This window comes from Podarcis melisellensis (genome assembly GCF_964234715.1).
Source record: "Podarcis melisellensis genome assembly, chromosome: 5".
In the NCBI taxonomy this organism is placed as follows: Eukaryota; Metazoa; Chordata; class Lepidosauria; order Squamata; family Lacertidae; genus Podarcis; species Podarcis melisellensis.
This window is the reverse complement of record NC_138537.1, coordinates 55669872-55693379: the sequence shown is the minus strand read 5'-3', so window position 1 is coordinate 55693379 and position 23508 is coordinate 55669872. Positions and strand designations below refer to the sequence as shown.

Sequence of the window (23508 nt, the reverse complement as noted above, 5' to 3'; positions counted from 1 at the left end):
TTACCCGGATATAGTATTAATGTAGAAACTTATTGTCTTTGCACTATCGACATGTTTAACCCATAGCAATGCACAAAATTCATTGTAGGAAACTAAAGATCAAGTCACTATCTCTTAATTTACATGTGATTTTATGGTACTTTTGCAATATCTCATTAATGTACTAAAACAGCAACTGATCTCATCCTAAAAACGAGTACAGTTAAATACTGCAAATAGATTATGGTTATTAAAAATATATATAAAGGAAAGGGGGGGGGAAATAACTACATAGAATACTTAAATTCATATATTGGAGGATTTACAGTGAAAGAAAACTGGTATACAGTGAGAGATGGAAGTTAATTCTAAGTATCCTGGGGATAGTGTATAAAAGTGAGAAGATGAATTTGGAAAATAATAAATATATTGTGCAGCATAGTGTTCTCTTGAAACAAAAGCAAGTATTCTACCATGAAATATAAGCCTGGGAGATGGATGAACAAAAGTCTATTTAGTCATGCCATGAATACCAGAAGGTAGGTTAGATGGGTCAAAAAAGGCAATTCCTTGTTCCACAAAAAGGTGTAATTGACAAGTCTTTTAAATTATGTGAATCCAGAAGGCAGGGAAATAGGCTTTCTATTGGAACATATATTTGAAGAAAAAGAAAAAGAGAAAGAACAAGCTGTGTCCACAGGAATAAAACCTGCCTCATCTGTGGTGGAAACTTTATTCATTTCTGTCAGTTCTGCTAATGTTCCATGAAACTGGGAGCCCTGCTATAGTACAGCTGACCTATCGGCTGTGCTGCCATGTGCTGCTGATTTTTTTTTTTTGGATTTTTTTTTTTGGAGATTTACTTCACCCATTAAGGTTTACATCCCAACCTTTCACACAATTACTCATGCTATGATACCCTAATAAAAGTTAGTGAGCAATAAAAAAATGAAATAAAGCCAGAAGTCTTTTTTCTTCCATTGTAAAGACAAGATTCATGTGGCTTCTCTAACAAAAAAAATGAGGATATCAAGGAAACGCTAGGAAAAAGACCACGCAAATCCGAAAAACAAGAAGAATGGAGCTTCATTTAGCTGTGATATTTCTCTCTGACAGATCTTTGCTTAAAGACACCTGAGAACAATCAATATGTTGGACTGCAGAGCAAAAACAAGCAAGCAAGGGGGTTAACTTGTGGCCCTTCAGACATCACTGAACTACAACTCCCATCATCCCTGATGGATGGCCTAGAGTTGATGGGAGTTGTAATCCAACAACTTTCTGGGAGGGTCACAGGTTAGCCACCCATTTGATCTGAACTGCTCGGCAATGGCAGTTGTTTGCAAACTACATTCTGAGGGGCTCCTGTGAATCGCTGGAAACTCAGAGAGATTCTTGCAAGGCAGAGTCAAACTAAATACAATAGCTCCAGACCATATGTTAAAATCAGGTCTGGTGTTGAATCCATACCAAGTTGAGGCTGGTCTGGGGATTTAATGTGCAGAGTGGGCAAGGAGAAGTGAAAAAGTGGAACCTTCCCTTACTGATGTTTTGTGCCTTGAAATGCCTGTTACCATTCTTTCTTTTTTTTTTCAGGTGGGGTTGCTCCTGTTTTCTAAACTTCAACAAGGAAAAAAGCATAACTGTGGCACAGTGGTCATGGAGTGAAAAGCACCAGCTGGGGGAGGGTTCAGCGCCCCCCTGGCGTTGCTTCCTTTTAAGCTGCTCCTCTGCTCCTGGACTCAATGACAGAGCCAATTTCAATACACAGGTCTGTCCCAGATATGTCTACTTTGACCCTGTCAGTATCAGTACTTCTCAGGACTTGTCTGCCTGCCCCACAATGTACAGATGTAGAATAATATTGCACAAGTTGTTCTAGGCCATGTTTTCAGTTCAATCAGTCAATCAGTCTGACCAGTATCCCCTGAAAAACGTACACTGGAACATGCCGCAGAACTCTTTCCCGTGTACAGAGGTGCCTTGGGGGACATGCAGGGACTCCCTGAATGTAGAAATCTGAAAATGGAACAATAGTACTTATGGGATAGGACAGGGGTAGGTTAACAGATGTTTGGGACTACAATTCCCATGATGGGAGTCGTAGTCTGCAACATCTGGTGGGTGCCACATTTACTACCCCTGACTTTGGATATCTGCAATTATGACTAACCTGTTTGTGGCAGCAAATTAGCATTGCTATTTGTGAGCATTCACAGCAATCACTGTAGTCCTCTCCATTCAACACATAGTAGGTCAAAAGAAAGGCTTTCATGACCAGCCAATTATACTCTGTTTTGTGACTTATGAGGTGAATAATATTTGTTTACATTTGGTCAAAGAGGTGGATGGGCTTCAGCATGTAATCTGTTTAACAGATGAACATGCATTGCTTGATTTAGTTCTAAGGCAATAAAAATAATTGCCCCACTTGCTCATATCCTGCGGTTACAAAGAAGTCAAGGCCGTTTCCTCCTCCATGTGGCTGTTGGGTGGAAACAAAGTGTGAAAGGTACTATTTGGTATAATGATCCACAATGGGTCCACTTTTATTCAGAATAACCAGGCCAAATGTCTGTTTTGTAATGTCTCTTTTTCTTGAAAATCTCACCTCTGTACTTAGAATTACAAAGCTCTCTGGGGTTTTTGGTATTTTATTCTGTCTTCCAGGATAGAAGTGTATTGCACACTGTGCTAGGTTTATGCTGGGCTTTTAAATTTTGATAGTGCCATTATAAATGGAAATAGATATATAAATATATATACTATTAACCAGTAAAGCCTTTAAGGAGGTATTATTTCTTACATACTTTTATTTAAACATAGTGTCTTACAATTGCACATCTACATATAATAATACGATTAGACATCGAGTGACAGTGACTTTCCTTGGACCACTCTGAATTTCATGGCAAAGTAGATTCACTTTAACTTTAGTCAAGGACATTCACGCAGGAGTGTCTATACACAACACTACAAAGCAGTAGTTGATCTCAACGCAAATTGTATATATGAGTCAATATCAACTTGGTTTCACAAGGAGCATGTGAAAAAAGCTGGGTATTTAGGGAGGAAAAAACCTGCCACATTATAGACACTCATTTTAAGCAATTATTTCTCAAATGTGGTGGCTATTTTCATAGAAAGAGCTTCCTACATGAAGCTGACTTGGGTTATGCACACCATTTTCATAATATGAGTGGAGGCCACTTGAAACTGGGTACACATAGAGACTGCTCTACATATGTGGAAAGCTATTAGAGGGTACCAGCTTGCCACACAGATCAACCCTATGCCAAAGGCTGTAGCTCAGAAGCAGAACACAGAATGCCTTGGACTGGCATATGTCTTGTACAACTGTTTGAATGTCACATTTTGATGTTTTTGTTTTGTTTTTGAAGAAAGTTCTGCAAGCATTAAGTTTATGGAACTCGACAATGTTTCATTCCCAAAAGGCAGTCAGTTCTCATGCATACAGTCCCTTCAAACTGCACAATATTAATACCTGCAATATACCCACTATGCTGCCTTACTGCATTTAGGGTGAAACCTTCACTCCATCTTGCACAATCGCCTCCAGCTGTGAAATGGAGGAATGTGCTTGGAGAGCTCTTAAAAGAAAACACTATATGAGGAGGACAGGGTTTGCACTTTTGTGGGGGAGGAGGGTCCTTTTAAGGCTCCATAATATCAAGGCATTGGGATGACAAGTTAGGAAAGTGTCGCTATACTTAGGTCTTGCTTGCAGGCTTCCCACAGGCATCTGGTTGGTCACTGTGAGAACAGGATACTAGACTAGAAGGGGCTGATCCATCAGAGCTCTTTTTATGTTCTTAACTGAGCCCCTGACTTATATGTTGGAAGTTACCAAATCCATGGACTGTATTATAGATAGAAGCTCATAATGTTAGTATCTTTTATCAGAAGACTCCCAAACACTGAGAAGCTCTTTAGTTGCATTGTAAGGAACCTTTAATGGTCTTTCAGCACCAGCAGTATGCAAACAGTCTATCTAGAGAGAAGACCAACTTGCTTGTTTCTTCAAAGCTTTCCTCTCTTTTGTGTTTCTACACTTAAAAAAATATCATGGCACACTACAAAAACATTGCATGATTATCAGCTGACACAGCTGTTTAGCACTTTTCAGAAAAGTTTGATTTTGAAAGCTTTCCCTTCCCCCTCCAGATGATGTAATCTTCAGGCAGATGTCAAGCTTAGTTACAACTGCACATTCTTCACTTCTGAGTTGGACAGACTCTTTAAACATTCCCCTATTTTTAGGCCTGAATTCAGTCCCCTGCAGCCAATGGTTTAGCAGAAGCTAATGTTATTCAACTGCAAAAAGTCTTTCACAGTGTGAACAAAGGTTCACTTTGTAACAGGTTACAGAAAGCTCAGAGCAGCAGCTTCGCCTAGCTCTGTGTTCAGGCAGCCCACGTGATGATGAGAAGCCCTTGAAGGTCCCACTGTCCATAAACTGCATTTCAAGGGATAAATGAGGGTTTGAATTCAGAAAAGCATGGGACAGAGTCGTCCCTCCCTCGCAAATGGAGGCATTATGTTCAGTAAAAGAAGAAACACTTTGCATCATGTACCGGTTGGAAACAAGTCAACTTCACACAAGAGTAAAGTAAATACCATTGTTCAGACTACTCAGTGGCGAAAGGGAAACTGAGTTCAGAGAGATCTGACGACGACTACCACAAAAGAAGCCATGGAATAATTTAATACTGAACACACTGAGAACTAAATAGGAATACTTAGTCACTACTTAATATAATCTATATACTCATTCATTCATTGTCATTTCTAGTTTGCCCATGACCCAAAGTCCTCTGGGCAGTTTACAGAAAATGTAGTTTAGACCCAAGAAGTAATATTATGTCTTCTCCCTAGTCAAGGGTAGCCAGCTGCAGACACATGGTCACCCCAGTAGGGTCCATGCAGTAGCAAGTCTGCTAGCTGAATAGATTTAGAGCACTTAAAGCATTTAGGGCTATAACAATGTGTAGCTGGAGGGCTTTTCAAATAGTTATTTATTTTAAGTATTCTTACACTGCTCCAGCTGGCATGGCTCCCAGAGTGGCTTACATAAAGCCGATAAAAATCAGCAGAGACAATATCAATAAGACAATAAAACCTGAATAGTTTAGTTGCAGTAGGGAAAACAAACTCCAAGATGGGTGGGAAACCTGTGGTCCTCTAGATGTTGCTGCACTACAGTTCCCAATTGCCTTCACCATTGACCATGCTGACTGGGGCTGATGGGAGCCAGAGTCCAACAATATCTGGAAGGCCACATGTTCCCCGTCACAGCTCTAAAAGGCTTGGGCAAATAAAACGATTTTCACTTACTGCCAAAAAGAAAGCACAGCTCAGAGCTAGGTGCATCTCCTTGGAGAAGAAGATTCTAAAATCAGCATGCTACAACTGAAAAGCCTATTCTCCAGTCATCAGCTGTCTTACCTCCAATGATGACGAAACCGGAAGAACAGCCAATGAGGAAGATTGTATATTAGGCAGGTGCAGGTACACCAATTCCAGGGGAATGAGGTGCCTTCGGCCCTCTCAATATTTGTTAGAAGGGGGCCGAGCCCCCACAATGTTGAGGGGGTGGAGGAGGCCAAGCGCAGAGCAGAGTGCAGCGCAGCTTTAGTGGCTGGCTCCTCCAGAGCACTCTGCCTTCTCCAGACGTTGTGACGTCGCACACATGGGCAACACACATCAGGGCCCCTCAATCTTGGGGGCAACTTGGTGCCTGTGGCCAGGTACACGTGGAAGAGCTGTGGTCCTTAAGGTACCTGGCCCCAAGCCATTTAGAGCTTCAAAGGGTAATTTTGTGGATTGTGTTTCGATATCCATGGCCAGGTTCACCCAGTCTATAAATGGTCACAGCTGTCAAACAAGCTGGTGTTGGCTTCAGGAGCACCCACAAGCTATGAACCCTCTTCTTCCTGAGAGAGTGCTGCCTTCCAAAGTACAGGTCAAGGTTGCCACCAACCACCTCTATTTTACCATGATTCAGTCTCAGTTTATTGGCTCTCATCCAGCCAAGAGGTCCAGCAGAAGCCCCCCAATACTATTCCCAGGTAGTGGTCCTGCAGATAGGAGTGGAAACACTGTAATATGGTCTTCCAAACCACAGAGCCTCTTCAGGAGAATACTGTGGTCAACAGCAGGCTTCCTCAACCTTGGCCCTGGAGATGTTTTTGGCCTATAACTCCCATGATCCCTAGCTAGCAGGACCAGTGGTCAGGGATGATGGGAACTGTAGTCTCAAAACATCTGAAGGGCTGAGGTTGAGGAAGCCTGGTCAACCGTAATGAAGGCTGCTGGGAGATCAAGTCATTGTGCAATACTTCTGGGTTCAAGGAGGCAATAAGAAGACCCACTGGAACTAGGCTACTGTAGAGAAGCCATCTTCGTTATTCTGGACCACACTACTGCATCTTAAGTCACAAGATGTTCCAAGGGTCTGGTATGCAGTTACTACAGCCTTGGGTAAAAACACTAGTTAAACATTTCTAATTTAAATGGAGTTGGTTGGAGATACTAATTCAACAATTTCACTGCCAGGATATAATGCTTTTACTTTGATTTAATCACAGAACAAACAGATCTAATTTTTAGCCTCTCTCTGCATGGTGTCCAGGAAAAGCTACGGCAGTTTCCACATGAAGCATGCAAAGCAGAAGGAGGAACCACAGTCTAAAGGAAGGAAATCACTAGTGAAACCACAATTGCACAGCTGTCTCCAATGCTAATGCTTGTGAAGCACATTTCAGCAGCCCCACCAGCTTCTTTAAGACACTACTCTCTGTTACTTTTTGGAAAGATATTCAGTGGGGCTTCTAAGTGATGAGCTAGCAAATAATTGATCATACCGCAAGCCATGTGAGCAGAAGAAAACACTGAAATGTTTGGGTAACTACCATGGCTATTCTACAGCAGGGTTTTGCTACTGCAAGGTTGGCATTAGCACAGACAAAAAAAACCCTTATCCCACCCTGTTCTAAAACCTGCAGCAGAGAGAACAGGAGACAGAATGTTGGGACCGAACACAGAAATTCAGCAATGTGTTGCTTGACTTCAAAATGGAGGCAGGTTTGTCCTCACAGATTATACTGTGCAGGAGAGCACAGGCACTCTGTAGGAAATTTTGGAGAGGCCTGCACAGAATGCCATTCTTTTCAGGGATTCAGTCCAGTCACCCACATTGCTTCATGAATAATGCATTGGCAGGGAAAGGAGAAATATAAATTGGCTTGACAGGCAACCTGAATAAACTAAAGTGGCTCTCGAAATTTGCCTAGTCTCGCAAGTCCGCACAGAACTCAACAATAAGTGAGTGACACAAACCAAACAATTCCCAAGTTTTCCCTTAAAAGAATTTACACTGTATCTTTTAGCACATGCAATAATGCCTGTCCTTCGTAACAGTTAACCATGCAATTAAGTAATCTACCTGATTTCTAAGAAATTGCTAAATATCCACAGGCAATTACATAAAAGCTTAAGGAAGTCCAAATAATACATAGTGTTGATAGGCCCTTGATGGGAGCCCAGTCCATTAATACTAAGTCACATGTATGTCACCTTAAGTTTGGTGCTAGTAGGAAAAGGGGGATTAAAGTGGATTTTGAATGGATTTTAAATGAATTTTTAAAGTGGAGTTTAAATCTCTATTATAAACAAAAATTCCAGAAGTAGTTCTTCATTTTGTAAACTAGCATCATCCCACTGGATAGTCGTCTCTGAAGCTTTCCCCCCATTATTTCTGTACAAGTACCATGAGGCTTTAATGGATAACCAGCTGTTGTAGCTACTCTCAGAATGAAAGCAACCATTAAAACCAGCGAATTTAACTTCTACATTATTGCCATAGAACCGATTTGTCAATTTGTACCATGATGTGAAAACCCCAGGCTCTTCAAAATAGTGTTTTATTGACCAGATATTACAGAACTGTCATTGAGAGCAAGAACACATTTAAAACAAAACCCAACAATTTATACTCCTATGTTGTATGCTAGCCAGGAAGTGCTTAAATCAAGATCAGGGTGAGAATAACACAGGACAGCCTACTCATTTTGTTTCCACTCTCCTGAACAGAATGGTTCTGTTTTATAAGCTGGAGGGAAAACACGGCCGCCTTCTGTCCACAGTCACCTAGCATGTAGGGGAATGAATGCCAAGGGAAAACTTAAGACTCCTAGCAGAACACGTCAAGCCTATGTGACTAGGTTGGTCTCTTTCCACCCCCTGGTGCTATTTGATTCAGCCTGCTTGAGTATTTCAATCTGTTGTGCTCCAAACAGTACTGTGAGTCTCCTCCTCACATCTGCCAAAAACAGCTGAACATTTTATAACCTCTTGGTATCTTGTGAACCTCAACAACTGTGCTCAACCAAAGTGATGCTAGCCAAGAAAGAGCCTCGGTTCAACCAGGATTTAATATTTCAATTACAATACCTGCAAAGAAGAAACCAGAGACTCCTCACCTGCACAAAACGACACACCCAATCCATTGTGCAGCCCTTCCCAATTTGGGAAGACAGTTGCAAATGCCTCTTACTGTAATGGGTTCTCAAGTAACAAAGTATTGGAATAGTAATATGTACTGCATAATTGATGGGAAGGATCTTGGCATCACTCTTGCACGGAGGTAACTGTTACATACCTCATAGGGGCAGGCCAGTACAGCATAGTCTACAAGACATTTTAAATTTAGAAGTGTAAGGTTAACAGAATGAACCCATTAAGAGTTGCAGGCCAAATGAAACACTCAGAACTTCCCCAGTCCTCCTCTTTGAAAAAGGCTTTATGGCCATACATGGCCATTCTTGTAGCCGTGGCAGTACGTGCCATACTATGAACACTTGGCTGTCAAAAAAGCATGGATCTCCATGTCTGTTGACAAATTATACTTTGCTTAAAATAAGCTGTACATTCCAATCTAAAGAAAAACTGCTTCCCATTTACATGCTGGCTGGGCTGGGCTGGTGGGATGTAATGTTTCAATGTAATGTACATTGTTTTCAACCAGGTTTGGGCCTGTGTGTGTGCTTTGATCAGCTCATTCTCCAGTCTTTTGTAAGAAATGGAAGGAAAGCTTTTCAGGCAATCCAAGCATGGATTTGTAAAGAATTTCATGGGACAAACTTACCTGACAGCTTAGAAAGTTGGAAACCTTTGATCAGTAAGGTACCTGGAAAATGCCATTGTACTGGCAGCTGTTAACAAAGCTTTCAAGTTTTACTGTGATTTGGCAACTGCTGCTTAGAGCCTCTAGGGAAGAACGTTGGTCAAAGCTGCAGTAAATGTACTAATGGCACCATCTAAGGGCACTAGGATGTAGTACACTCATCTCTATCTGAAACGCACATTCTGTGAGCAATCATACTCTTAAAACAGTGAAAGCAACACAAAATATATCAGCTGGGATTTCAAATAGTGTAAACCATCAAAATGAATTTCTTGTGTTTCATTTCCATCTAGGCTTTCCTTTATGTTATATTCTAAAGTCCCTAGGGATTCTTTATAGGGCTTTTTATGTACTGTCACTCTTAAAAACAACTATTCCCCATGTCTCCTTTTACACATTATCTGAGATTCAGAGCATTTCTTAGATGTGCAAAGACACTTCCACATACACACCTGGGCTTCCTTTCTGTTAGTCTCAATGGCATCTTCTCCTGTTGCTTTGCATACTACCTTGCATCACAGAGCTGCTTGCCAAGTGGTGAAAGGAGATACAATTTGCACAAAAGGTCTTAAGAGCCCAATGTACATGCAAAGCTCTGCACTAGGCCCCTTGTACCTAGCCATTGTATGGATGCACAAAGCCCAATGTTAGCGCACTAAAGTACATATATGGGTATGAAGCTGGCTTTTTCAGACCTCAATGGTCCATCTAGCTCAGTACTGTCTACACTGGCTGGCAGTGGCTCCCCAGGGTTTCAGCCCTACCAGGAAATGTTGGGGATTGAACCTGGGACCTTCTGCATCCAAGGCAGATAATCTACCACTGAGCTACAGCCCTTCAAAAATGCAAGGAACTATAGTACGAAGGTGTTTTTACTTTCCAATCTGCTTGGGAAGTCACGGCAGGGACTTCTTAACTTGCCACAGAGAAGAGCTAGCAATATTCCAAAGTGCAGGGCTACAATGACAGTGTGTTTTTCATGTCACTAATGACACTTTGCGAGGAAGAAGGAATCTAACTCTTGTCCTATCACAATCTGATGGCTTCCCTTAGATCACATTCATTATTATTGTAGAGCTTTATAGGTGCAATATGGGTGGCCTCTGCACAGAAGCAATTAGAATTTGGTTGAATTGTTTAGGTTTTCATAGGAAATAATGGGGAACAAGGACTGAAAAGAAGCTAGCTACAAGTTGTCTTGAGTAAGCTGTTATCACTTTTGATGAAGGCAAACAAAGTTCATGCCCAGAATCTCACATATCACACTTTATTTTTTTAAACATTTTTACAATCTCTACATATTTGTAGTATGAATTAGATGGTTCCCAGCTGAAAAGTGTGATGTTACAGCTGTGGAATCTGGGTTTTGACCAGTACTGAAGGGCAAAACATGTTAGATGAAAAACTGAAGGCTCTTAACTCCATGTTTTCAGGAAGATAAGGAAGCAGCATTTGCAGAACAGAATCAGTGGTCAAGGATATACTTTGCATGCAACAGGTTCCAGGTTCAATTCCCAGAATCTCCAGGTAGGGCTAGGAGATAACCCAGTATGATACCCTAGTGATCCGCTGCCAATCAGTGCAGAAGGACCAATGGTTTAACTCAGCCTAAAGCAGCTTCCTATATTGTCACATTCTTTCAAATGGATGTTGAAAAACCTTTACAGTCAAAAGAGATTTTGGCTGTAGATGTTTGTGTTCTAAAGTATTAAGATGGCACATGGCTCAATGGTAAGAATGTGGACTTTGTGCGAACTCCAATCCAAAATGAGACCTGGCAGATGATGCATTTCAACATCCTATTTCACAAAATGACCTATTTCTTCTCCTATTGTAAATCCATGCATTAAAAGCATACCATAGCTTCATAAAGACAGGGATTGAGTCAGAGAATGTAAATCACAAGCCACTGTTATATCCTGTGTTTCCATCATCATCTGCATAGAAGGTAATGCATATTTAATGTGCACTGACCTGTACTTTCCAGTCCGTACTTGTAGAGCTCTCATACCGCAATGCTGGGCACCTCCAACATCATTTACAATATCATCCCCAATCATGATGGCCTGTCACAGCAATGAAATACAGACAAAAGTGGTGTCAAGTGCATTTGATTCCTGTCATACTTCATCTTCCTTGACATAATAAACTGCTTGATTTGATGTTTAATACAGCCATCATACAAATTAAACAAGATAATATTGTCACCGTATTGATTAAAAGTCAGCTCACCTTGAATATAATTCATCCTCTACCTATGAGGCAAGCACTATACATCCAGGCAATTTGAAAACCATCAGAGAAGTCAACATGCTTTTGAGACAATGCAATGGTATGCTAACATTTCAAGACGTTCCCATCGTATCTTTCAGTTACTAAGTGGTTAAATGGCACAGCTTTATTTCATTGTAACCATAGCCTGTCGGCCTAGATCTATCTATACCAATAGTACTGCGTGCTTTCCATTGCTACCTAATAGAGAAATATTGCTCACTATGCAGTGGCAATTAATTGCATATTGCTGAGTTGGTTGCGGAGTTAGTTACAGAGTGGTGGGCTTTAGGGGAACAGAAAATGTATCATGACTGACAGTGTCTCTCTTGGTGATGGTTCCTGTTATTTGTTTTTAAAATATAACTAAATGTTAAGGGGGTGGGGAAAATGTCACTCTAGATTTTGCAAAGCCCATCAAACTGTTTGATGAAGACTTCCTCTGATCATGATATTCAAGTTTAGCAGGTTTCATTTTATGTGAAAAACAATACTCAACACTTCTCCCTTGAAAACATCTGTACAGCAGTGGATGAAGTACAGCTACTGTTGCATCATGTGTGAGACAGAGCAGGCAGATTTGTCATGCTATCATAAGAGCCGGTTGCTAACTGCATGATGATCAAAATGCCTTAGTATGCATAGATGAGCTGTCCCTAATCCAGCTCTCTGTGTCCTGCCCCTGCCCAATTCGATAATGCATAGAATCAGTTGCTGTTCCAGCTGTTCTGGTACCATTCTAAGCTGACATGTCATCCAGGTCTCTTTCCATCACATCCAGTGCTTTTTTTCTAGAAAAAGAGGTGCAGGTACTCACAATGAAGTTGTTACAGTAGGTGCCACACTTTTTAACAACATCAAAAAGAGCTGCTGGTACTGTGTACCCTTGAGTACCTCCTGGGGAAAAACACTGCTCACTGCCATATCAAAAGGCTATCGTAATATACCATCACAGAAGTTGATCACTATGCTGGCTTCCTCAAAATATGCCTATTCTAAAACAGATTTGAGAATATATTACAAATGATTAGGATCCAGTATCAGATTTTCTGGAATTATGTCATGTAGAAAGGTGAGGAGACAATTCAACTTACTGACACAAACATTGAATTTTTAATGCTCGTTTTCTTTCAAGCCCTGCATTCCAGTCATACCAAATGATAGAACAAGTACCATGATCTGCTGTCAGTTCTATCATAAAGAAGGGGCATTATTCCCAAATCATTTAGGATTTAAAAAATCATTGGCAAGAAGCCTGACTCAGGCTATCATCTTGCAGGAAGCTATCTTGGCTTGATTACCAGTAGATTTTAATAATTGCTGGATCCAGGAATTAAAGAGGCCTGGCACCATCTTTACACCCCAAGCTGTGATTAAATTCTAACACTTGCTAGGTCCAGGGATTAATTGGAGTGGTCTGGCACCCACAAACTCATAATAGTATATTATTTGGCATTTATGTGAAAGTTAGGGGCAATGGATCTAATTCCAGGCCTAGCTACATGTAACTAAAGTCCCCAAATGAGGGACTTTGGCTGCATTTTACATTGGCTCCAGAACTCATTGCTCAGCTGGGGAGTTGGATACCTATGATCACACAATCCTATTTTTATAATTACTTCTTACTAGTAGGGATCAAAGTAATTAAGCAGCAACTGGAACCAACAGCAGTAGGCAAGAATGAAGTGGCAGCAGCTGTTAGTGTTCTTGTCTCCACTACAATTTTTATGCAGATTTCATAGAAAGCTGCATAATTCAGTAGCATAAGTAGGAATCTCGATTTAACAACTGAGTGTTCAAATGTGGTTGTTGTTTCAAAATGGAAATTTCAAATTTATTGGATTTTGGAAACAATTGCGTGACTTGCTCAGCTCCAGGTCAGGGCCACGTTCCCTTCCACTAAAGCAGGAGCCTATGCCTAGGCAGTTGTTCTGTTTGCTATCAAATGTTTAAGGAAACATAGTTTTCCAGTGGTTTATAAAGCTCCAAGGAAGATGCCTGCAAAATGAGGGGCCTAAAAAGGATCAAATCCCTTGCTGCAATTAACTGGGGCATTTGATTACTGGTGAAGTATTCCTCTCTGTCTCTAAAGAGAAGTTTTCATGCGAGAAGACCATCCACATTGAAAGTGCAGCTGCACATGAGCAGCAGTGCCTATCCAGGCCAGCTTGTGGCATACGCATACAAAAATGTACTCCAGCCCCCTGGGATTTCACAGATTTACTATCGGTGAAGGGCAATAATCACTAAAGGAGGAGCAATTATTCCCAAATCATTTAGGATTTAAAAAATCATTGGCAAGAAGATAGAGGTCAAGAGGTGCACTGTCAAGGGAAATAAAAAACTCTACCTGTCAAACCTAGGTTTAACTTCCTTTCTGACTGCAATATACTAAGGTGGGAGGGGGGACAGGCAGAGAGGGATTGGGGGGGGGGGAGAGATAAAACTGAAAGGTCACATGCCTGCTGAAGGCCAGAATTAAAAGATCTCCAGTTTGTCCGCAGATTTTACACAGGGAGCACAGTTATTTTGTTCAATTAGCATGAGGAAATCTTTTAAAATTAACTAAAATTCCTATTATAGATTTAGAAGGTGCCACAAGAGGCAAAATGACATTGAAGGCTACAGAAATAAGAGATGTGTCACAAAAGGAAGACAACCATAGATGGGTGTTTTCCTTGAGATAGTGGCTGTTATAAAATTGCAGTACACATATCCTTGTTTTCTTGTGACCAGTGGACCAACGAGCTGTGGAAAGCCAATATTGGAATACTCACTTTGGAAAGCATGAGAATGATCACCAGAAGATGAGGATGTATATAAGAGGTCCAAATAATATGGACTAGTATGGCCAAAGAGCAAAGAGTCCCAAACTCTGCTTATTCGTAAAACTTACTAGCGGCCTTGAATCAGGCATTCTGTCACAACCTAATCTCTTAAATGTAGCAGGGAGAAAAGTGGCAGCAACTGTCAATCATCTCGCACACTTAAAAAAGGCCAAATCAGCAATGGTTAATAATCAAAGTTCAGGAATGAATACTCAATAAAGCCCCTCCTGCCTTTTCATTTGCAAGGCTTAGTACCTGTGGCATTATTTTTTTGCGGCCGGGGGGGGGGGGGATGATTCTATCTATTTGGAGTTCTATCTACCTGGAGTTTTATCTGTCTGGCAGAACAAAGGTTGCCATTTTTAAACCACTAGGAACATTTCAAATTTTGAGAGTGTGCTGTCACAAAATGGCTGCCGTTGGGGTATGGTGTAATATAACACAGTTGTCATGTGAATCTGGCATAACACAAAATTACACAGTACTGTCATGGTGAAGCATTTCCCATAACTCTATTTCTAGACAGTGGCACCTCGGGTCACATACGCTTCAGGTTACAGACTCCACTAACCCAGAAATATTACCTCAGGTTAAGAACTTTGCTTCAGGATGAGAACAGAAATAGTGCGGCAGCAGTGGGAGGCCCCATTAGCTAAAGTGGTGCTTCAGGTTAAGATTAGTTTCAGGTTAAGAACGGACCTCCGGAACGAATTAAGTACTTAACCCGAGGTACCACTGTACTAGAAAAGGCTGAGCATGTTGAACTTCTGTCTGCCACACAGCTGTTAAAGGCGCAATATCCTAGTTTTTCCTCAGTGCCAATCCTAAACCAAAGTGTAGGCCACCCCATTAAACACAAAGATACTTACCGGTATCTAATTTCCCTCATTGGCTAAAGCCAGTTACAGGTGGGAGCAGCCAGGCTGGCTCATTACACAGAAATTGTTTTGAAGGGTACCAGTGCATTTGGCTTCATAACTTTATTTCTAGGAGGGCAAGAGACTGGCTATGCAAGGCAGACATACAATGAAGTAACAGGGTGGTTGTGAGCATTTACCAAGCCCAGGAATTCGCTTACAGTACCAGAATGTGCCACACAATCATTCCAATGCATAAATCCAATTCTGGTTCCCACGTCCCAAGCTTTCTTTGATGGATTGACCTTAATTTTGGGGGAGGGGGAGCCTATTTGTTGCTGCATTATTAAATGATTAGGAGTCAGAAATCCTCGCTGGTCTAATGGAACTCACCCAGATCTACTATTAGTCCTGGTTCTACCTTCTACTTGCACCTGGCGTACATCATTCACAACTAGATAAACCAATGGTCTGACTCAGTATAAAACAATTTACTGTGTGTTTATCTACGCACGAGTCCAAGATCATTCCAGCTTTCCAATCTTCTATTACCATTGAGAAAGCAGCAGCTCAGGTGTGTTGTCATTGGTTTAAAATAATATTGCTCTTGATGTATCTGCTAAGGTACCTGGACAAAAATAGGGTGGCAAAACAGGAGGCTACACCACTTGCTGACTGAAGAGCTGTGAGGCAGGGCCAGAGTGATGTTTACCTGTCCTTCCATGCTAGTTTACTCCCATGCCACCAGTGTGCATGCAGCACTCCAGCTCAGTGAGAAAACATAAAGCCACTATTCATACTCTCAAGTTTTCAACCAGCCTCACATTTGTGGATTGTTTCCGTTTTTCAATGATATCCAGGATGCACTGCACCAAGCGGAGGTTTCTAACTAGGCAAATCGCCTTTTTGCTTTTAGTGCAGCATAATGACATTGGGACAAGGTGGGAAAGTTGCCTCATGGACCCATGGGAACGAGGGATGCATTCTTATGCACCATTTCATACCTATATTTGGCACTATCAGAATCAGGAATTTGCAACTACCAGTAGTTTATGCACTCTTGTGTGACCCATTGCAACTCCCATTAGAGCAGGACAATTTGCTTCAGATAGACCATTTTATGATGGCATTAAAGTACTGGAACCTTAACATTATTTAGGTTTTAGCGTAATACAGTAAAAATCACCCACTGTTACAGCAGTCCTAAAACATATGAATTAGGCTATTTCAGTAACCTTTAAAGATGTGTTATTCTTTGTCATATTATTGAATCATAAGAAGGGGCAGGTTACCTCTAAGAGGTTTAAATTTCCTTTCTATTAAAGTAATACCAGCAATCTGGTTTTTTTCTAGGCTATTGAGGAAAGGTTAAAATGAAAATTGGACTTTAGGGAGTACCTTCTATTCCAAGAGCAGGTTGAAAACATCTCAGCTGTAGCAAGCAGAGTCAGGTTCTCTTTACAAAGCAGTTATCAAGGGAAATGACTGGTGATAACTTTATTGATTAAAGCAACTCCAAAAAATTCAAACTTTAGCCACTGTCTAGCTCTGCCGCAGTGAAACGGTTTAAGACATTGCAGTGGCAAAATGAAGAAAGGTGTGTGTGGGAGAGCCCACTGTAATGTTTGATAAAGCACAGATGGGAATTTATAATGATTTAATGATACAGCTAATTTTATATTTAAGTGCAATACATAAATGGGCCTGAACAATTTTATGAGGTGAATGTCAGCATGCTAGGCCCTATTTTATCATCCTAGGCCGATACCAACACATGCAACAAACCTTGCATGCATGAACAGACAAGCTCGATGTACTAGATAAAACTGTCAGCTATTTCCCCCCAAATCACAATGATTATACCTGCATTCTTGAGCCATTGCTTGTGGCTGCTTCGCGTGTGAAAGATAATCTATGTGTAGGGTGGGGGGATGTGTACAAAATACATGCATTGCTCAGGTGAAAAGAACACATCTGTCTGTTTCACAACAAGTAAGTTGAGCCTCAAACAACCGGTATTCACTATCTCTGACAGTGGAGATAGAATCTACTGTCCCTCCATGAATCTGATCCCTCCATGAATATGTCTAATCCTCTTTTAAAGCCATCCAAGTTGGTGGTCATCACTGCAAGTTCCATTGTTTATATACCTTATAACCTTTCTTTTATATGTCCTGAATCTTCCAGCATTCAGCATCACTGGACATCCACTAGTTCTGGTATTACAAGAGAGGGAGAAAAAACTTTTCCCTATCTACTTTTTACATACCATGTGTATTTCTATACATTCCTGTCGGAATTCTGAATGGGAGCACATTTTGTTGCTGGTCCCTAATTAATTTCATCTCAGTCAACCATTAAAAAAATGGAAACAAACACTGTGAGGCACTGAGACATCTTTCTGGGTAGTACAAGCCAAGCACAACAAGGAAGAGCCATCTCCTTGTTAAGACAATGGAAATCTAAGCACAACACTACCAGCAATGGTTTCTCAAGTCTTACCCTACTGAGCAGTCTGAATGCTAATGTTCCTATAGCACTACAGAGTTCAAAATAGCAGCATCTTGCTTCAGACACCTTTGCCTTCAAACACACTGAGGGCTCTGAATCACATACAGATGGTATACTGGAGGGGACAGGGCTTGGCAAACCCCCCTCCTATTTATCCCAATGTTTGTTTACACCTGAGGAGGCCGAGTGTCTGAATAGGGTTTATGTCGTTCCTGTGTTGCTTCCTTTTAAAACAACCAGATACAAGTCCAGTGAGCTTTTTCCTCAAAATCTGCCCACCTTTTCATCATATGTGTGTGGTGTTTTTTAAAAAATAAGTGGCAGTGTTTTCTGTTTTCTTTTTTGGTTCACTGGGCCCTTCAAACTGGGATTAATGGATTAGTACAAGTGGAATGCTGTGTTCGGTCCTGGCCATCTCATTACTAGAAAGATAGCAACAAATTGGAAAGAGCTTGGGGAAGAGTGGCAAAAACAGTTAAAAGTGCTTTAAGGATTGACTTGTGAAGGAAGATTACAAAAAGTGAAACATATAGCTTAGCTACGTGATAACTAGGAAAGAAGATCAGGATTAAAATCCAGGATCAGGATTTTAACAGACTGCTTTTCTTTAAAAAGAAAAAAGAAGTCACAGAGCAGCATTTTCAGGAACTCCTGGCAAAATAAGGGATAAAAAGTCATTTAAAAAAAAAATAGTATGACTAAATGCCATAAAAAGCTTTCTTTCATTTATATGTCTGCCTGTGTGGGGAAGGATCTTATAGGATTTTGTATCACAGGAATAATTTCCTCTACTGTCATTTACTGTGGTCAAAGCCACACCATTTGGGCAATGTTAAGGCACATGATGGTTGCAGTGAGCAAAATACGTGCCACCAGATGCCAATGCCAACTTGGCTTTGGGATGCCTGCAGAGCCTTATCAGCAGCCAGCAAGACAAGTATCCTGAAGCTGTGCACATCATTGCGGGAGACTTCAACCATGTTGAACTTAAAACAGTGCTCCCAACGCTCTATCAGCATGTGAAATGTCCCACAAGAGGGGACAAGACACTGGATAAAGTTTATTCGAATGTAAATCACGGCTATAGGGCTTTACAGCTGCCACATTTGGGCCAGTCCGACCATATGTCTCTGTTCCTGGTACCAGCATATATTCCACTCAGGAAACGGGCTCCCACAATATCAAGGACTGTTAAAATCTGGCCTGAAGGTGCTATTCACCAGCTGCAGGACTGTTTTGAGAGAACCAATTGGGATATTTTCGATCGTTCAGACCTGGAGGAGCACACGGCGGCAGTTCTGTGCTATATCAATCACTGCACAGACACTGTCACAGTAAATAAATCCATCCGGTTTTACCCCAATCAGAAACCCTGGATGAATAGAGAGGTCCAGTGCCTGTTGCGGGAAAGGAACAGGGCTTTCAGGTCGGGCGAGGTGCAGCTTTATAGTGTGGCAAGAGCAAACTTGAAGAGGGGTATTCGACGGGCAAAACTGGATTATAGGCAGAGGATTGAGGATAATTTAAGGAGCAACAACACAAGACAGATGTGGCAGGGGATTCAGCATATTACCAACTACAAACCTAACCTTGGTGCTGTCGACGGTGACCCTTTGCTGGCGGAGGAGCTTAACCTCTTCTTTGCTCGCTTCGAGAAGGAGCCACCTGAGACGCCGGTATTACAGCCACCAGCCCATAGGGGCCCCTCATTCACTGTAGAGGAGCATGAGGTGAGACAGGTATTGAGGATGGTGAATCCGAGGAAGGCTGCTGGACCTGATGGCATCACTGGAAAGGTGTTGAAGGGCTGTGCGGATCAGCTGGCGAGGGTCTTTACTAAGATCTTCAACAAGTCCTTACACCAGTCTATTGTCTCACCCTGCTTGAAGTCGTCAACTATTGTTCCTCTGCCCAAAAAATCCACAATCAGTAGTTTGAACGACTACAGACCAGTTGCACTGACTCCAATCATCATGAAGTGTTTTGAGAAACTGGTGCGCCGTCACATTATTTCCTGTCTTCCATCAACTTTTGACAACTACCAGTTTGCATACAGGGCAAATAGATCCACAGAAGACGCTATCACCACCACTCTCCATGCTGCTCTGTCCTATCTGGAGCAGCCGGGGAGTTATGTGAGGCTGCTGTTTGTGGATTTTAGCTCTGCTTTTAACACTATCCTCCCCCATAGACTGGTGTCCAAGCTAGAGGCGATTGGACTCTCCAACTCCACCTGTCTCTGGGTTTTGGATTTTTTGTCAGAACGTTCTCAGAGGGTTAGAGTAGGGTCACATATGTCCACAGCCCTTAGCCTTAACACTGGCTCACCACAGGGTTGTGTGTTGAGTCCCCTGCTCTATACTCTCTATACGTATGACTGTACAGCCATCTATTCCAGCAACAAAATCATCAAGTTTGCTGATGACACTACGGTGGTGGGGCTCATTTCAGGAGGGGATGAGTCCGCCTATCGGGACGAGGTGGAGCGGCTTTGTGATTGGTGTGGAGAGAACAATCTGGCTCTTAATACGGCTAAGACCAAGGAATTGGTGGTGGATTACAGGGAAAAAAAGGCGGACATTCAACCCTTGTATATCAACGGGGAACGGGTGGAGAGGGTGGCGGAATTCAGGTTTTTGGGAGTGACTATCGATCAGGGCATGACTTGGAGCGCAAATACCACTGCTCTGGTGAAGAAGGCCCAGCAGAGAATTTATTTCCTCAGACTTTTAAAGAAGAACAATCTGAGTGAGAGACTGCTGGTGTCCTTCTACCGAGGCTCCATAGAGAGCATTCTCACATACTGTATTTGTGCTTGGTTCTCCAGTTGTACAGCTAGGGAGAGGAAGGTGCTCCAGAAGGTCATAACCACAGCCCAAAGGATTATTGGTCATCCTCTCCCATCTTTGGAAGAACTGTACGGTTCCCGTTGTCTTAGGAAAGCAAACAACATCCTGCAGGATTCATCTCACCCGGGATACAGTCTGTTTGCACTACTGCCTTCTGGCAGGAGATATAGAAACATCAAGTCAAGGACAAATAGACTGAAAAATAGTTTCTACCCAAGAGCTGTGGCCTTTTTGAATGCTGTAACTCGATAGTGTGACCTGGGAGTTTGATGGGTGTGGGTGTGGGTGCGGCTGGAATGTGGTTTGTTTGGTTGTTGTTGTTGTTTTGCTTTTGTTGTTTTTAAGGGATGGCATCCAATTTCGTTGCACTTGTGAAATGTTGCACTTGTGTAATGACAATAAAGAATCTATCTATCTATCTATAAGATTAACAAATGAAAGTGCAGAACATCGGCAAGACAACTCTCTTTCTGCAGTTTCAAAATCAGATAAACAACTGGTATAAAAAAGCCACACAGACAACTGTGGGAAACACAGGCTGCAGGCTTTGAGGTTGTATTGGCAGTAGAATAATGACTTTGTATTGAAATGACCTCCGTGCAGTTGCTGAAGGGTTATATAATATTTATGAATATTCCATATAGAACTGTGCGAAGCTATCAGCACTATGGTTCGAGAGACAGCTGTGTGGTGCTGGTGGGGAAGCAGACAAGGAAGAAGGAAGAACTATATATCTATTTATTAAGTTTATAGACCACCTTTATCTTTCAAGGATCTCAAGGTGGTGTACCTTCTCTTCCCCATTTCATCCTCACCACAACCCTGTGAGGTAGGTTAGGTTAAGAGACGCTGACTGGCCCAAGGTCACCCACTGAGCTTCATGGCTGAGTGGGGATTCGAACCCTGGTTTCGCAGGTCATAGTCCAACACTCTAACCGTTTTGCCACACTACCATAGTGCCAATCAGTTGTAAGACTCTGTGTGTGCATAAATGCGACTAAACAACAACAATAACAACTGTGTATAAAAGGGGGTCAACGTGTTCTCGAATGTTAGAATGTAAGAGAGAATAAACAGGGAATGGACACAGAAGGCACACACACTCAAAAAAGAAGAACTTTGGAATGTGATATAAAAGGAAAAGCTCCTTTGATTTAAAATTCCAAAGTCTGATATTTTCAAAATTAGAATGAACATCACCCTTCTAAAATCTATTTAAGGGACAATCATCCAACAGACAACTGAGCCTCGATGACTTACTATTTCTTCTCAATGCCTATATTCTATAATACGATAAAACAAACAAAGCATGAAATACAGGGTCAGAGCATCAGCTCTCGGTTCTAAGACACAACACATGCTGTTGTTTTTCTTTATATCATCCAAACCACTGGATGGTATTATCATCTTGTAATTCATAACTCTTAATCCTTCCAAGTGAAAGTTTGTGCTGTCGCAGGAGGACTTATATCACTGGCTTAAAGTGGAGCCAGGGCATGTTTTTCTCCAACTTCTGTATAACAAGATACAGCAAATTAAAAGGCTATGGCACATAAAAGAAAAGCAGTATAATATTATCGTCTTAAACATGTTTAAGAACTTAATTGCTTTTAAATGTGAAACAATACTGAAGACTGCTTTGGTAGAGAAATGCATTGTATGAAAGCTTGGGGGAGAAAATAGTTGGAAGTGATAGTTGTAATGATGGCCACCAGCTTTACTTAAAGGAATCCTCACCTCCATTACCCAATGAAAAGGAATCTGGTCTCTGACAGACATGAGATAGTGGATCCTACAATGTCAAAACTCACTCAAGATTTGGGAAAGATAAGAAGTCATTTTTTAAAATTGCATTCTGCACTATGAATGTATTCAAGCAAATACTATACAGTATGGCCAACTCATCCTTTAAAAAGTGGGGTGGAGGGAGTAAAGGAAAGTAAAAGAAACTAAACAGTACCCAATTCATGTGAGTAATCTCCATGAGTGAGCAATTTAACATGGGAACCATGCAATTTTTCTTTTCACAGAAGAGGAGCAGAAGTCCTTTGTGAATTCGCAGCTCCCATGTTATACCACCTTTTGTGAAAGTAGACTGTTTGATTATATTTTCCCTTCCAAAACACCCTCTGGAAGTATTGCTAGAACCAACGCAGATGGTATTAATCAAGAAAGCTTACCTGGTGTGGTTCAATGCCCATTTCTGTCAAGGCTGACTGGAAAAACATTTTGGATGGCTTTCCCACCACCTCCGCTTGAATATCGCATGCATACTAGATGAGAAAACAAAATTAACATGGTTAACTTTCAAAACAAAGGTGTCTGATTGATTTACACACAAATAAGGCACATCATCATCATCATCATCATAGTCATGTCTAAATAATTTTGCAATTTTCCAATGTACACCTATATTTTTTAGTAATAAGCATGACATGTTCTTTGAAACTATCCAGAAATTGGGTTTGTTTGTTTTGTTTTTGTTTTTTAAAAAAGCTATGCGTTTCTGTGGGCTACTTGAAAAGAATGTAATGGTATCACAAAAAGTAGCATATAACAGGCATGCTGCAATTGATAGAAACAAGTCTCTTCATGCTTTGGCTCATAGCTGACATACCACTACAGTACTAACATAGCCTGCCTTTTTCTTTCAAGCTACTTGCAGCCTAATCTTTCAAAGATGCAAGTGCATGCTATGTGCAGCATGGGAACACTGCCTTGAGTTCCTCTCCCTCACAATTATGGAGGAACACTCGCCCTGTGATGGGAGCATTATTATCACAGTGAGTTCTCCTGTTTCCATTTCTCTTCACTGGCCACCACTGACAACAGCAAGGTGGCATCATCACAGGGCAAATACGTTTCTAACCACAAGTGTGTTGCGCGTTTTTGTAAATTAAGGTCAAAGGCTATGGTTAAGGATATTTTATTTATTTATGCGTTTATATGCATAAATGCTTCAATACAAGCGTTCTCAAGGCAGCTCAGAACAATACAGGTCAACAGCA

The 23508-nt window shown here is 41.4% G+C and overlaps 1 protein-coding gene across 1 annotated transcript in view; it reads right to left on the bottom strand.

Annotated features, from left to right (window-relative positions):
• LHPP (phospholysine phosphohistidine inorganic pyrophosphate phosphatase) overlaps positions 1 to 23508 on the bottom strand; it is a 107434-nt gene that overhangs the window by 60860 nt on the left and 23066 nt on the right. Inside the window, exons 5-6 of the mRNA XM_081912851.1 lie at positions 22681 to 22773; positions 11159 to 11250 (exon numbers count right to left, since the gene is read on the bottom strand). Coding sequence (XP_081768977.1) covers positions 11159 to 11250; positions 22681 to 22773 — 185 coding nt within the window. The remainder of the gene's footprint in view (positions 1 to 11158; positions 11251 to 22680; positions 22774 to 23508) is intronic.